The sequence below is a fragment of the Jaculus jaculus genome, chromosome 8 (genome assembly GCF_020740685.1).
Source record: "Jaculus jaculus isolate mJacJac1 chromosome 8, mJacJac1.mat.Y.cur, whole genome shotgun sequence".
Classification (NCBI taxonomy): Eukaryota; Metazoa; Chordata; class Mammalia; order Rodentia; family Dipodidae; genus Jaculus; species Jaculus jaculus.
The window spans coordinates 12,066,945-12,080,601 of NC_059109.1; the positions used below are offsets into that span (position 1 = coordinate 12,066,945).

Below are 13,657 nucleotides of genomic sequence, written 5' to 3' on the forward strand. Positions count from 1 at the left end.
GAAGGTGTGGACGATCTGGTGGGTGGAACCACGCTTCTAGCCTGGCCGGGAGGCGGGGCTCCGGTCTCCGTGGAGACGGCTTCCAACCTCCGACGCGCGGAGCCCAAAGGCGGCGGTGCAGATGGACGCCGACAACCTCTTGCTCTCCCTGGAGCTGGCGAGTGGCAGCGGCTGGGGCCTAAGCTCCTTCCGCCGGGCCTCGCTGCTCGCGTCCCTCCTGCTGGTTAAGCGCGACTACCGCTTCGACCGGGTCCTCTTCTGGGGTCGCATCCTCGGCCCGGTCGCCGACTACTACATCGCGCAGGGCCTGAGCAAGGACCTGCTGGCACCGCGCAAGACGCTCTACAGGTGGCGCCGGGCGGTACCTGGGGGCGGTAGGATGCCGGGGACCGGTGCGCCGGATGGACAGAGGGGCAGGTGGCCAATGCCAACCTTAAAGGCAGGGCATGGGGCCGGGGAGGATGTCTCTGAATCTGAGGGTCCCGTGGATTCTGGTTAGGAGGTATAGAAACACTTGGATGCCCATGGGTTTGAGTCCTGGAGAGGTACAAGGGGTCCGGGTTGAGCTGGCTGCAGGGCCTGCAGCTCCCCAGGGCTTAGTTTGCAAGGTTAGAAGCCCCCGGGCTTGGACTGGACCTATTTGGAAGTATCTTTGAAGGGCTGTGCAGAGGGAAGTGCTCTTCGAAGTAGAAAACATGCCTGCCCTCCGGGGTTCAGTTCCTCAGCCACTCTCATAGCTGGAATGTTGTGTTCCTTTGTAGTGGCAAGAGACCCTGGTTCTTACACACAAGCATAAAATAACATTGAAAAAAAAAAAGAGCTGGGAGTGGTGGCACATGCTTTTCATCCCAGCACTCCAGAGGCAGAGGTAGGAGGACTGCCATGAGTTTGAGGCCAGTCTGAGACTACATAGTGAATTCCAGGTCAGCCTGCGCTAGAGTGAGACCCTACCTCGACAAACCAGAAAGAAAGAGAGAGAGGAGAGAGAGAGAGAGAGAGGGAGAGAGAGAGTGAGAGAAAGAAAGAAAGAAAGAAAGAAAGAAAGAAAGAAAGAAAGAAAGAAAGAAAGAGAAAAAAAACAGGGCTGGAGAGATGGCTCAGTGGTTAATGCTGCTTGTTTGCAAAGCCAGATGGATTGGGTTCAATTCCCCAAGTACCCATGTAAAGTCAGATACATAATGTGGCACATCCATCTGGAGTTCCATTTGCAGCAGCTAGAGGCCCATACTCACTCTCTTTCTGCTTCTTTCTCTCTGTCTCTAAAATAAATAAGTTTAAAAACAACAACGTGGGGCTGGAGCGATGCCTTAGCAGTTAAGGCACATGCCTGAGATGTTCCACTCCAGATCCCACGTTAGCCAGACACACAAAGGTGAAGCAAGCACAAGGTCTCACGTGCCCACTGGGTGGCACAAGCACCTGGAGTTCAATTGTACGGGCTGAGGCCCTGGCACCCTAATTCTTTATCTCTCTCATAAATAAATAAATAAATAAATAAAACCAAACCTACAAAAAGAGGGATTAAGGGCCCTGGGCTTCTAGAGATGAAATAAGCTTAATCAGGAAGTAGTAATTTGCCCTGGATTCTGAGAGATGAAGTCTTCTCCAGACCCAGAGGGACTGTCCTGAGCTCAAGCTGCAGAAGGCTTTGAGTGTTTGGGGACAGCCAGGAGGTAAACATGGCAGGCAGCACGGATAGAGAGGCCAAAGAGTTTGAACTTTGTCCACAGGCCACCAGAAGCCACTCAGATCTGAGTGGGTAGAATGGTCTGAAAGCGTGGTGAACATATGAGGTCATTTCTTGCCTCAAAGGAAAGGATTTGGAATAGACAAGTAAGCCTGGCATGGTGGCATATGTTTTTGATACCAGCACTTGGGAAGAAGAGGTAGGAAGATCTCTGTGAGTTCAAGGCCACCCTGAGACTACAGTGTCCGCCTGGACTAGAGCAAGACTTTACCTTAAAAACAAGCAGTATTTTGGAACTGCTGGGCATGGTGGTGCACGCCTTTAATCCCAGCACTTGAGAGGCAGACACAGGAGGATTGTTGTGAGTTGGAGGCCACCCTGAGACTGCACAGTGAACAGAGTGAGACCCTACCTTGAAAACCCAAAAATAAATAAGTAAAATCTATCGGGGCTGGAGAGACTGCTTAGGAGTTAAGACGCCTGTGAAGCCTAAGGACCCAGGTTCATTTCCCCAGTACTGTGCGTTAGCCAGACGCACAAGGTGGTGGCGCACGCGTCTGGAGTTCGTTTGCAGTGGCTGGAGGCCCTGGCGCGCCCACACTCACTCTCTCTCACACACAAATCAATAACTAAGTAAACCTATCAAAGCAGAAATCCAGAGACAACAAATAACACGAAATGTGACTGCCAGCAGGTGTGCCGTGGCTCAGGGAACTTTGAGAAGAGCGGGTGGAAAGACTGTGAGAGCCATAGCGCGTAGGAATAGCCTGAGGCCCGGTCCTCTGCTACCCTGTAGGGACAACTGACGCCTTCAAGACCCCACAGTGACTATCATCACCCACTGAGGAGGGCCCCCAGGGCAATGGGAACTGGAGCTAGAGGTCTATGTGTGTATGCGACTTATTTTTAAAAGAAAGCTTCTCATGGAAGAAAGGTGTGAGTTCTGTCAGCTGATGTGTGCCCGACTCTAGTTACATAAGGGAAGGTGGTGAAGCTAGCTGAGAGGGCAGTTGGAATCTGGCAGTGATGTGGATGCTGTTGGCAGCCTGAACTGCACAGACTGGAGCCTCTTGCCCCCCGCCACAGAGGAGATGCACACACAGACAGCTGTGGTGAGTGGCCTCTTCATGGGGGATCCGTCCCACGAGTATGAGCATGCGGAGCTCCAGAAGGTGGATGATGGCGAGAAGGTCTTCGATGAAGAAGTAGTGGTGAGCGAAGGGAGGTGGGAAGGAGGGCCGAGCAAAAGCCAATCCCTGGGCTGGGTGGGTAGCTCAATGGGAGAATGTGTGACCAGCATGGACAAGGCTCAGGGTTCCACTCCCTGCTGAGCAAAACAATCACAACAACAACAAAAATCCAGCCTGGCGCGGGGGAGGGGGGGGTGTCGCTGATGAAATGGCTTAGCGGTTAAGGCATTTGCCTGCGAAGCCTAAGGACCCACATAAGCCAGATGTACAAGGGGGTACGCGCGTCTGGAGTTCGTTTGCAGTGGCTGGAGGCCCTGGTGCATCCATTCTCTCTTTCTCTCTATCTGCCTCTCTCTCTCTCTCTCTCTCAAATAAATAAATACAAAGTAAAATATTCTTTAAAAAAAATCCAGCCTTGGAGAGATGGTTTAGCAGTTAAGCACTTGCCTGTGAAGCCTAAGGACCCCGGTTCGAGGCTAAATTCCCCAGGACTCACGTAAGTCAGATGCACAAGGGGGCGCACACATCTGAAGTCCATTTGCAATGGCTGGAGGCCCTGGCACACCCATTTTCTCTCTCTCTCTGCCTCTTGCACTCAAATGAATAAATAAAAATTTTTTAAAAAATCCAGCCTCGGGGGGCTGCAGAGATGGGATAGTGGTTAAGGCACTTGCCTGGCAAGCCTAGTGACCCAGGTTCAATTCCCCAGTACCCATGTAAAGCCAGGTACACAAAGTGGAACATGCATATGGAGTCTGTCTGCATTGGATTAACTGCTCTCCAGCCCCACTTTTTTTTTTTTTTTTTTTAGGTAGGGCCTCACTGTAGCCCAGGCTGACTTGGAATTCAAATTCACTATGTAGTCTCAGGGGTGGCCTGGAACTCATGGCGCTCCTCCTACCTCTGCCTCTCGAGGGCTGGGATTAAAGGCGTGCGCCACCACGCCCGGCTCCCATGTTCTATTTTTTACCTTAACAAACAAAACTAAACAAAATCAAACAAGTAGCAGTGTTCTGTACCCATATGCTCACACCTTGCTCTTTTCACAAAACTTTTATCTTCTCGAGACCTTTCTATATCAGCACCTCAACCAGCTGCTGCACCCTTTGTGCCAGTGTGGTAATGGACCCATATTTAACCAGCACCTGATTCATGGAAAGTAGGCTTCTAGGCTCCAGCTTGCGACAGACATGCCAAGATGAATGACCTTGGGCGGATGTCATCATTCTTAGCCTGTGCACGTTATGTGGAGGATCAAATCCTAGAAATGCAATTGCTAGGTCAACTGTAAGGACTCCACTCTGTGATGCTAGACAAAGCCAGGATTCAGCCGGGCGTGGTGGCGCACACCTTTAATCCCAGCCCTCAGGAGGCAGGGGTAGGAGGATCACTGTGAGTTTGAGGCCACCCTAAGACTACATAGTGAGTTCAAAAAGCCAGGATTCAAAACCCAGCCTTGCCTTGAACTTGGCTGATGCAAAAAAGTCTGTGTCCAGGCTGCAAAGCCTTCTCAGTAGCTGCGCCTTCACTGATGGTCACACTCCCCTCCTGAGCCTCATGCTCAGTCTGTGAATCGAAGCTGGGACAGTTGGGTTTGCAGCACTCAAAGCTCCCAGCCCAGGCACATATGGAATGTGGGATTGATTAAAAGCATGCGCCATCATGCCTGGACATATGTATATATATGTATTTTGTGGTTTTTCGAGGTAGGTTCTCACTCTAGCCCATGCTGACCTGGAATTCACTATGGAGTCCCTAGGTGGCCTCAAACTCATGGCAATCCTCCTACCTCTGCCTCCCTAGTGCTGGGATTAAAGGAAAAAAAAATATTTTTTAATAGGGATGTAGCTCAGTGGTAGAGTACTTGCCAACTATGTGTGAGGCCCTGGGTTCAATCTTCAGCGCTACAAACAAAGCTACCAAAAAAATAAAACCCACGTTGGAGCCATATAATGGAAAAATAAATATTCTGCAAATGAAAGATGTGGAATTGTAAAAGAGAAGGGTTTCACCCATAGGACACCTGAGGCACACCACCAAAGGACCTTTATGTACTCTTATTTTCTGACATGTCAGTCAGAGTCTAAGATTATAGCTAGTTTATTCATTTGAATGAAAACCCTGCACTATAGAGAAATAAAATGAAATTGTGACTGAATAAAGTTTTTAATAGCTTACCAATGTAGCATGGGATTATACTAAGAATGAATAAAAGTTCATATAAAAAAAAGTAGGGCTGGAGAGATGGCTTAGCAGTTAAGGCATTTGCCTGCAAAGCCAAAGGATCCCAGTTCGATTCTACAGGACCCACATATGCCAGATGCACAAGGGGGTGCATGCATCTGAAGTTCGTTTGCAGTGGCTGGATGCCTTGGTGCACCCATTCTCTCTCTTCCTCTCCCTCTCTATGTGTTTATGTATTTCTCTCTCAAATAAATAAAAGGCTGTCTATATATATATATATTCAGTTATTAATTTAAATTTTTGCAATCATAGGGAGACAAAGATGGGGGCAGAAGATACAGAATAGGTGCACCAGGGTCTCTAGCCACTGCAAATGAACTCGAGACACATGTGCTACCTTGTGCATCTGGCTTTACATGGGCACTGGGAAATTGAACCTGGGTCCTTAGGCTTTGCAGGCAAGCACCTTAACTGCTAAGCCATCTCTCCAGCCACCCCACCCCGTGCCCTTTTTGGCTTTTCAAGGTAGGGTCTCACACTAGCCCAGGCTGACCTGGAATTCACTACGATGACATAGTGGTCTCAAATTCACAGTGATCCTACCTCTGCCTCCTGAGTGCTGGGATTAAAGGTGTGCACCACCACACCTGGCTTTCATTTTGTTGTTGTTGTTAGACTGGCTGGCCAGGTAGCCCCATCAGTCCTCCTGCCTCCACCCCTCTTAGTACTGGGGTAACAGGCATATGTGTCCAGGGTGCTGGGGATTGAATGCAGGCTAGGCCTTCATATTTGTGCAGCAAGTGCTCTTACCTGCTCAGACATCTCCCCAGCCCTGCTGAAGTTTTCTGTAGTTTTTTCTTTTAAATTTTTTATTTTTATTTGAGAGACAGACAGAGAGAAAGAGGTAGAGAGAGAGAGGGAAGCCGGGCGTGGTGGCGCACGCCTTTAATCCCAGCACTCAAGAGGCAGAGGCAGGAGGATCTCCGAGAGTTCGAGGCTACCCTGAGACTACATAGTGAATTCCAGGTCAGCCTGAGCCAGAGTGAGACCCTACCTTGAAAAACCAAAAAAAAAAAAAAAAAAAGAGAGAGAGGGAGAGAATGGGTGCGTCAGGGCCTCCGGCCACTGCAAACGAACTCCAGATGCATGCGCCCCCTTGTGCATCTGGCTAAGGTGGGTCCTGGGGAATCGAGCCTCAAACCCAGGTCCTTAGGCTTCACAGGCAAGCGCTTAACCGCTGAGCCATCTCTCCAGCTCTGTAGTTGGAATATTGTATCACCTGAATGTATTTCCAAGTTAAGGAAAGAAGGGGTGGGTGGAGGGGAGGGCAGAAAGGGGGTAGGGAGGGAGATGCTTACCCCAGGATCTAGTGATGAGGGCGACATGGCCTTGTGAAGCTCTGTGCTTGCACCAGGACGGAGCAGGGGCAGTGCCCTGGCAGATGTCGTTCTCCTGTGTCCTCAGATGCATATCAAAGAGGAGACCCGCTTGGTGTCTGTCATTGACCAGATTGACAAGGCTGTGTCCATCATCCCCCGAGGTACCCTGTGCAAGACCCCTTTTGGACCTACCCATGTCAATCGCACTTTTGAAGGTGAGTTCTCTGGGACTCCTCAGCATAGGAGGGGCCTCAGTATCCCCTTGAAGAAGAGTGGCTGCAACCACGTCTCCTGGGAGGGTGGTGCTGTTGGTTGGCATGATTACCTGAGTCTCTTTTGCCCGAGGGCTTGGAAGCACATGTGGTGGTCTGGGTACCAGGGCTCCCACGTTCACCATCACTTGCCTTTGGTCACTCCCCACTCCTCACTCTTTTCCTTGTCACAGGATCAGGGCCAAGTGTGGTCCCTTTCTCTCCTGAGTTGTCTGTCACAATGGTGACTCAATCCTCTGCAGCCCCCTTCCCTGTGGTCACAGTGCAGGGAGACAGAGGCCGTGGCTCTGGGCTGACCACCCCCTTCCTGCGGCCTCTCTCTAGGCCTGTCCTTGTTTGAGATAAAGAAGCTCAGCTCCTACTTCCACTTCTGGGAGCCTACTGACCTGAAGAATAAGACCTTGCTGGAGAAGGCGGACCTGGACCCCTCCCTGGACTTCCTGGACTCTCTGGAGTATGACATCCCCAAAGGTAATAGTCCCTTATCTCGAGGACATGCCATCTGCCCACAAGTCAAAGAAGTGGCCATCCCGCTTGCCAGAGGCTGGGACTGAGAGCCTGTGGAGGTGTTCGAGGCTCACTGTGAGCTCTTGGGGCGGGGGGAGGGCTTCCAGCGAGGACAGATGCTTAGTTAAGTTCAGTGCAAGAGGGGGGACTACTTTCCATACACTTCCACAGATGGAAATTAATTCCTCATTGTCTTTTTAAAAAAATTATTATTCTGTCAAATGGACACACACACACACACACACACACACACAGAAACATGCAGATAGAGAGAATGGGCACGCCAGAGCCTTCAGCCTCTATAAACGAACTCCAGACACATGCACCACTTTGTGCATCTGGGTCCTTTGGCTTCGCAGGCAATTGCCTTAACTGCTAAGCCATTTCTCCAGCACTTTTTTTTTTTTTAAAATTTTCTCTTTATTTATTTATGAGAGAGAGAGAGGGAGGGAGGGAGGGAGGGAGGGAGGGAGGGAGATTGGGCGCACCAGAGCCTTCAGTCACTGCAAACAAACTCATGTACTACCATGTACATCTGGTTTATGTGGGTTCTGGGGGATTGAACCTGGGTCCTTTGGCTTTCCAGCAAATGTCTTAACCACTAAGCCATCTCTGCAGCCCCCCTTTTTTGTTTTTTCAAGATGGGGTCTCACTGTAGTCCAGGCTGACCTGGAATTCACTATGTAGTCTCAGGCTGGCCTTAAACTCACAGTGATCCTCCTACCTCTGCCTCTCAAGTGCTGGGATTAAAGGCGTGCGCCACCATGCCCGGCTATCCAGCCCCCACTTTTTTAGCAGCCCTTTTTTGTTTATTTAATTTGTTTATTTGAGAGAGGCAGATATATAGAGAATGGGTGTGCCAGGGCTTCCAGCCACTGCAAACAAACTCCAGACGTGAATGCCACCTTGTATTTCTGGCTTATGTGGGTCCTGGAGAATCGAGCCTCAAACCAGTGCAAGTGCTTAACCGCTAAACCATCTCTACAGCCCCAGTCTTTTTGATTTTTTTGAGGTAGGGTCTCACTCTAGCCCAGGATGATCTGGAATTCACTCTGTAGTTTCAGGGTGGCCTTGAACTCAGAGTGATCCTCCTATCTCAGCCTTCCAAGTGCTGGGATTAAAGGCATGCACCACCGTGCCTGGCCCCAGCCTTTTTCAAAGGGGAAACTGGGTGTTTTTCTTTTTTAACCCCCTGGGGCTGTTAAATAAGAGAGTTAAATAAGTTAACCCATGTGTAAAATGCTTGCAACACATAATAAATAATAATCCAATTATTTTTGTTTGACAAGAAAAGTGCACGGATGAGTGGGGCGTGGTGGTGCATGCCTTTAATCCCAGCACTCCACTTGGGAGGCAGAGGTTGGAGGATGGCTGTGAGTTTGAGACCAGCTTGGAACTGCATAGTGAATTCCAGGTCAGCCTTGGGCTAGACAGAGACCCTATCTTGAAAAACCAAGAGAGAAAAAAATGAAAACAAAAGCTCCCAGACCAGTATGGGAGAGAAGGCAAGGGGGAGTGTTTCTCACCCATCTAACACAACTCTCAGACCTCCCATGTCACCTATAACCATGACCCCAGTCTTGTTGAGAGCTAGAGGGGGCTGCACAGTCCCTGCTGGCAAAGGGAGACAGGGACCCTGTGTTTGGCCCGATCCAGCACCAGGGCAGAGGGTGAGCTGATAGCCTTCTTCTTTTTTTTTTTTTTCTGTTTTAAATTTTTATTAGCATTTTCCATGATCATAAAAAAAATACCATGGTAATTCCCTTCCTCCCCACACTTTCCCCTTTGAAATTCCATTCTCCATCATATTACCTCCCCATCACAATCATTGTACTTACATATATACAATATCAACCTATTAAGTACCCTCCTCCCTTTCTTTCTCTTCCCTTTATGTCTCCTTTTGAACTTACTGGCTTCTGCTATTAAGTATTTTCATTCTCACGCAGAAGCCCAATCATCTGTAGCTAGGATCCACTTATGAGAGAGAACATGTGGCGCTTGGCTTTCTGGGCCTGGGTTACCTCACTTAGTATAATCCTTTCCAGGTCCATCCATTTTTCTGCAAATTTCATAACTTCATTTTTCTTTACCGCTGAGTAGAACTCCATTGTATAAATGTGCCACATCTTCATTATCCACTTATCAGTTGAGGGACATCTAGGCTGGTTCCATTTCCCAGCTATTATAAATTGAGCAGCAATAAACATGGTTGAGCATGTACTTCTAAGGAAATGAGATGCTTCCTTTGGATATATGCCTAGGAGTGCTATAGCTGGGTCATATGGTAGATTAATCTTTAGCTGTTTTAGGAACCTCCACACTGATTTCCACAATGGCTGGACCAGATTGCATTCCCACCAGCAGTGTAGAAGGGTTCCTCTTTTTCCACATCCCCGCCAACATTTATGATCATTTGTTTTCATGATGGTGGCCAATCTGACAGGAGTGAGATGGAATCTCAATGTAGTTTTAATCTGCATTTCCCTGATGGCTAGTGACATAGAACATTTTTTTTAGATGCTTATATGCCATTCGTATTTCTTCCTTTGAGAATGCTCTATTTAGCTCCATAGCCCATTTTTTGATTGGCCTGTTTGATTCCTTATTATTTAACTTTTTGAGTTCTTTGTATATCCTAGATATTAATCCTCTATCAGATATATAGCTGTTATAGCCTTCTTTTTAATCTGAGCGCATCTCCAGCCCCCCCATTCAGGGTTGCCCTTTGAACTCTTCCCCTCCAGCTGGGCACCCCATGGTGCCAAGAAGCCATATCTGTGGTACGAGGGGGTGATGCCAGGGAATGCCAGCCACTCAGTGTCCCTGCTGGCACGTAGGAGGCTCTGTCTCCTTGGAGACATCCTAGCACTTTGGGAGGGTCTTCCTTTAGACTGCTGGGGCCACTGTGGCGTATCCAGTGGGCAAGTGGATCCATCAGGCCTCTGGGAGGTACAGGATGTGGCGGGCTGTGGCCCAGGGTCCCCAGTATCCTGCCCTAGCTGTAGGACCCAGGTCCACTTTCCCACCCAGCCCAGTTGTATGGCTTTCTCAGTGCTGGGGCCTTGGGAGCTAAGGGCTCTTGGGAAACCTCCTCCCAGCCTGTGGTCCCTAGTGCTTCCTTCCAGAGCCACAGCCAGAAAGCCTCCAAGAAGTGGCATGCGACTACTTCTCACGATGCTTTGGTGGGTGCTCTACTTCCTCCTGCCCAGCCAGAGAAAGCGGGCAGAGGTGCTGGGTGCCTCTTCTCCCTGGCAGACAGCAGTGGTGATGGGCTGCGCTGCCAAGTGAGGCCAAGAGAATTCTCCCAGAGAATGAATTCCCTGACCCCAGAACTGGGGGCTTGAATGGGACGTGCAGCTTCCTGCCAGGGCGGGAGCCTTGCTTTCCGGGGCTGCAGCAATGCATCGGGAGGATGGAGTGTTGCCTCTGGGCAGGTGTGGCTGTGGTGGCTCCCTGCCCTGCAGCTTCCTGCTGTCTGTTCCGAGTCAGGCTTGGGGTTGTCTCTAGGCCAGTCTTGCCAAAAGAGAGGAGGGATGGTGCTTGGGGTCGACTAGATGGTTGTGAGCCGTCATGCCAGGCTCTAGGTTCTAAAGGATCCCTGGCAGGGTTATCCTCCTTGGTGGGCACAGGGCAGTGGTTAAGTGTTCTCTGACCTTGTGGTCTCAGCCAGAAGACCCAGGTGGGGCAACAGGTGAGGAGGCAGATGTCTGGCAAGATTCTGCCGCTAGATGCCACTTTAGCTATCAACACATGGCTACTGAGCAGCTGCTGCGTGTGGGGCCTTTAGTGCTCCTGGAATGTGACACACTTCCTTGTGTCGACTCAGACAGGCTTGGAAGAGGAAAATGAGCCTGGAAGGTGCGGTGGGCGGGCAGGCAGGAGCCCATGGAGCACTAGGGAAGCACCGGGAGGCCGAGGGTGGGGCTCAGCTCCTTCCTGTCCCCTCTCTGGGCTGCGGCCCCAGGGCCACATTCCGGCTGGGGCTCCGGCAGCGGGCTGTTAGCAGCAATGCCCCGTTTGGACAGCAGAGAGCAGCAAGGGGCCTGTGGTCTGGAATGAGGCCTTGGGACGCTATGGCAGAGGTGGTGGTGGTTGGGAGTGGAGGGCAGGATGTGAGAGACCAGGGAATTGGAGAAGGCGGAGAACCTTACCAGGATTGGCCTTAGTTCTTGTGCAGGCGGTTCCTCCTGCCTAAATCCTGTTGAAGCCAAGTTGACCAGGGTGCTCTGTCACCCATGAATTGTACCAGAGGTTAACACCAGGGGTATCATACACTTCTGTACCCAGGCCCGGGGTGGGGTGGAATCTACTTTACGACCTTGGTGGGTAGGAGGATGGCTCCCCACTTAGGGGGAGCATGCAGCCATTTCTTAGTGTGACAATGCTGGGGAGGGGTAGGGGTCGGTCTGAGGAGCGATCTAGTGAAGTCTGTGGGAGAGACCCGCATCCGTACTACTTCAGGCTGCTTCCCAAACGTCACAAAGGCAATCACAGGTGGCTGGGCCCAGCCTTTTCAGCATTTGCGCTAAGCACTCAAAGTGACAAGTGCCTGGCTTCTCGTGCTCCGTGACGGTGGCCATACTGTGTGTCCTGGATGACCAGTTGAGCCAATAGTGTGATAGGAATGCAAGGAAGCTAGACCCTCACAGGCTAAAGCTTAGCTAGCCAGTGTCCTTCAGCCTACTTGGCACTGCCCTTCTGCCCCGCTGCTGTATTTCTCTAACATCCCTGTTTTCCCCTGGCTACCTGGGTAGGAACCCCAGTAAATGGGCCTGGGCCACTTATCTGAGCTCCTTCAGCCTTATTTACTGGTGGTAAGAGGTAGCCAGGCAGGATGGTGTGAGGAGGTGGTGACCACCCTAACTGAGGGTCTAAGTTTGGGGCTCAGGCTATTTTCCCCAGGGCAGCCATAAGCAGACCTCCCTGGGTGGTGATAAACCTGGCTTTGCTTGGTTTAAGAGGCTGTGGACTCCAACGGCAGGGAGGGACTAGGGCTCTGCTCCATAGGATGTTGCCAAGATGCCCTGGTGGCTGATGAAGGATAGGGAATGGCACTTTCCTGGTCCCACATTTCATGCCAAAACCTAACACAATGAACAATGTTTTATGGAGATACATGGCCAAGAAAGCTGCAGAGGCTCCTAGGTACTCAAGGAGAGAGGTCCTCTGCTTATGAGTCTCTGGCCAGAGCCCCATACCCTGTGTGGCCTCCACTTCACTGTACCATGCATGGATAGTGGCTCTTGGTGTTGGGACACTGCAGAGCTGGGGTGAGCTGGGGCCGCATACTTCGGCTCTAGTTTTGACCTGGGCACTGAACAGACCTGAGCTGCCTTCAGGGTCAGATCTCTCAGATACAGGCCTTCAGTGGGTGGGGACAGAGTTGTGAAGCTTTTGGGTGTGGAGTGACCAGGGTGGGCCATGGATGGAGGTGGGCTGTGGGAAGCCAAGCAATGGGGCTGAGCTGGCCACTGATGAAGAAAGGTCTCAAAGCATGGCTGGTTGGTTCAGTACCAAAACCTTCAAAGCATTTGCCTTCCTGGCAGGACCCAGAGCAGGGCTGTGGCTGGTTCGGGGGAGAGGCCTCCATGCGCAGGGGAATAGCAGCCCCAGATCTGCATCCAGAGGCGATTTTCCCAGGCTCCTTCCTCCCACACAGCCGGCTCCCTCCCTGGGTTCTGGAGCTGGCTCAGGCCCTTCCAGCCAAGTCCTCCTGGCTGCACAGCTCAGCTTGGCGTGGTCTGCGCAGCTGCTGTCTGGAGGAGCACAGACCAAGGCAGGACCAGGACACACAGGCTCATTAGCAGCAGCCTAAGTCCCTTCCCACCAAGTCTGGCTCCAGTCTAACAGCGGTTAGGAAGGCCACTGAGCCCGGAGGTCTGAAGTGGCCAAAATTCTATTTGAATGGTTGGTCTCATCCTCAACGCAAAGGCTTGAGGTCAGTGGTTACAGGGAGGCTCCACCCCACTGTCCTATCTCCCTCTATCTTAGCTTGACCAGGGAGCACGCCTTTCTCACTTGGCGTCAGTCCAGTGTGATACACTCTGGTCCCTTTCCCAGCTCCACCTCAGCCCCAGGTCTGGACACTGAGTGGGGTCTCTGCCCAACTGGCAGCGTTCTGGTCCTGCTGCCCAGGCCTCACCCTTTGCCTGTCCCCTCCAGGGTCCTGGAGCATCCAGATGGAGAGGGGCAATACTCTCGTGGTACTACGCAGCCTGCTGTGGCCAGGCCTCACCTTCTACCACGTTCCCTGCACCAAGAACTACGGCTATGTTTACGTGGGCACTGGAAAGAAGAACCTGGATTTGCCCTTCATGCTGTAGGGTGGGCAGCGGGGTCCTTCTGATATGGAGTCTAAAATGTTATTTTCATAACATTTCAATGAACCTGGCCTATCTGTTCTATCTTGCTTTTCCTTGTTTCTTCCCCCACCTG

General features: G+C 51.1%; 1 protein-coding gene across 1 annotated transcript; it reads left to right on the forward strand.

Annotated features, from left to right (window-relative positions):
- Positions 1–104: 104 nt before the first annotated feature.
- On the forward strand, positions 105–13,624 carry Rsph9 (radial spoke head component 9). Its single transcript, XM_004649461.2, has 5 exons — positions 105–348; positions 2,733–2,898; positions 6,526–6,655; positions 7,037–7,183; positions 13,385–13,624. Exons 1-5 carry the CDS (start codon positions 122–124, stop codon positions 13,543–13,545), a joined length of 831 nt encoding a protein of 276 aa, XP_004649518.1. The 5' UTR covers positions 105–121; the 3' UTR covers positions 13,546–13,624.
- Positions 13,625–13,657: the final 33 nt, after the last annotated feature.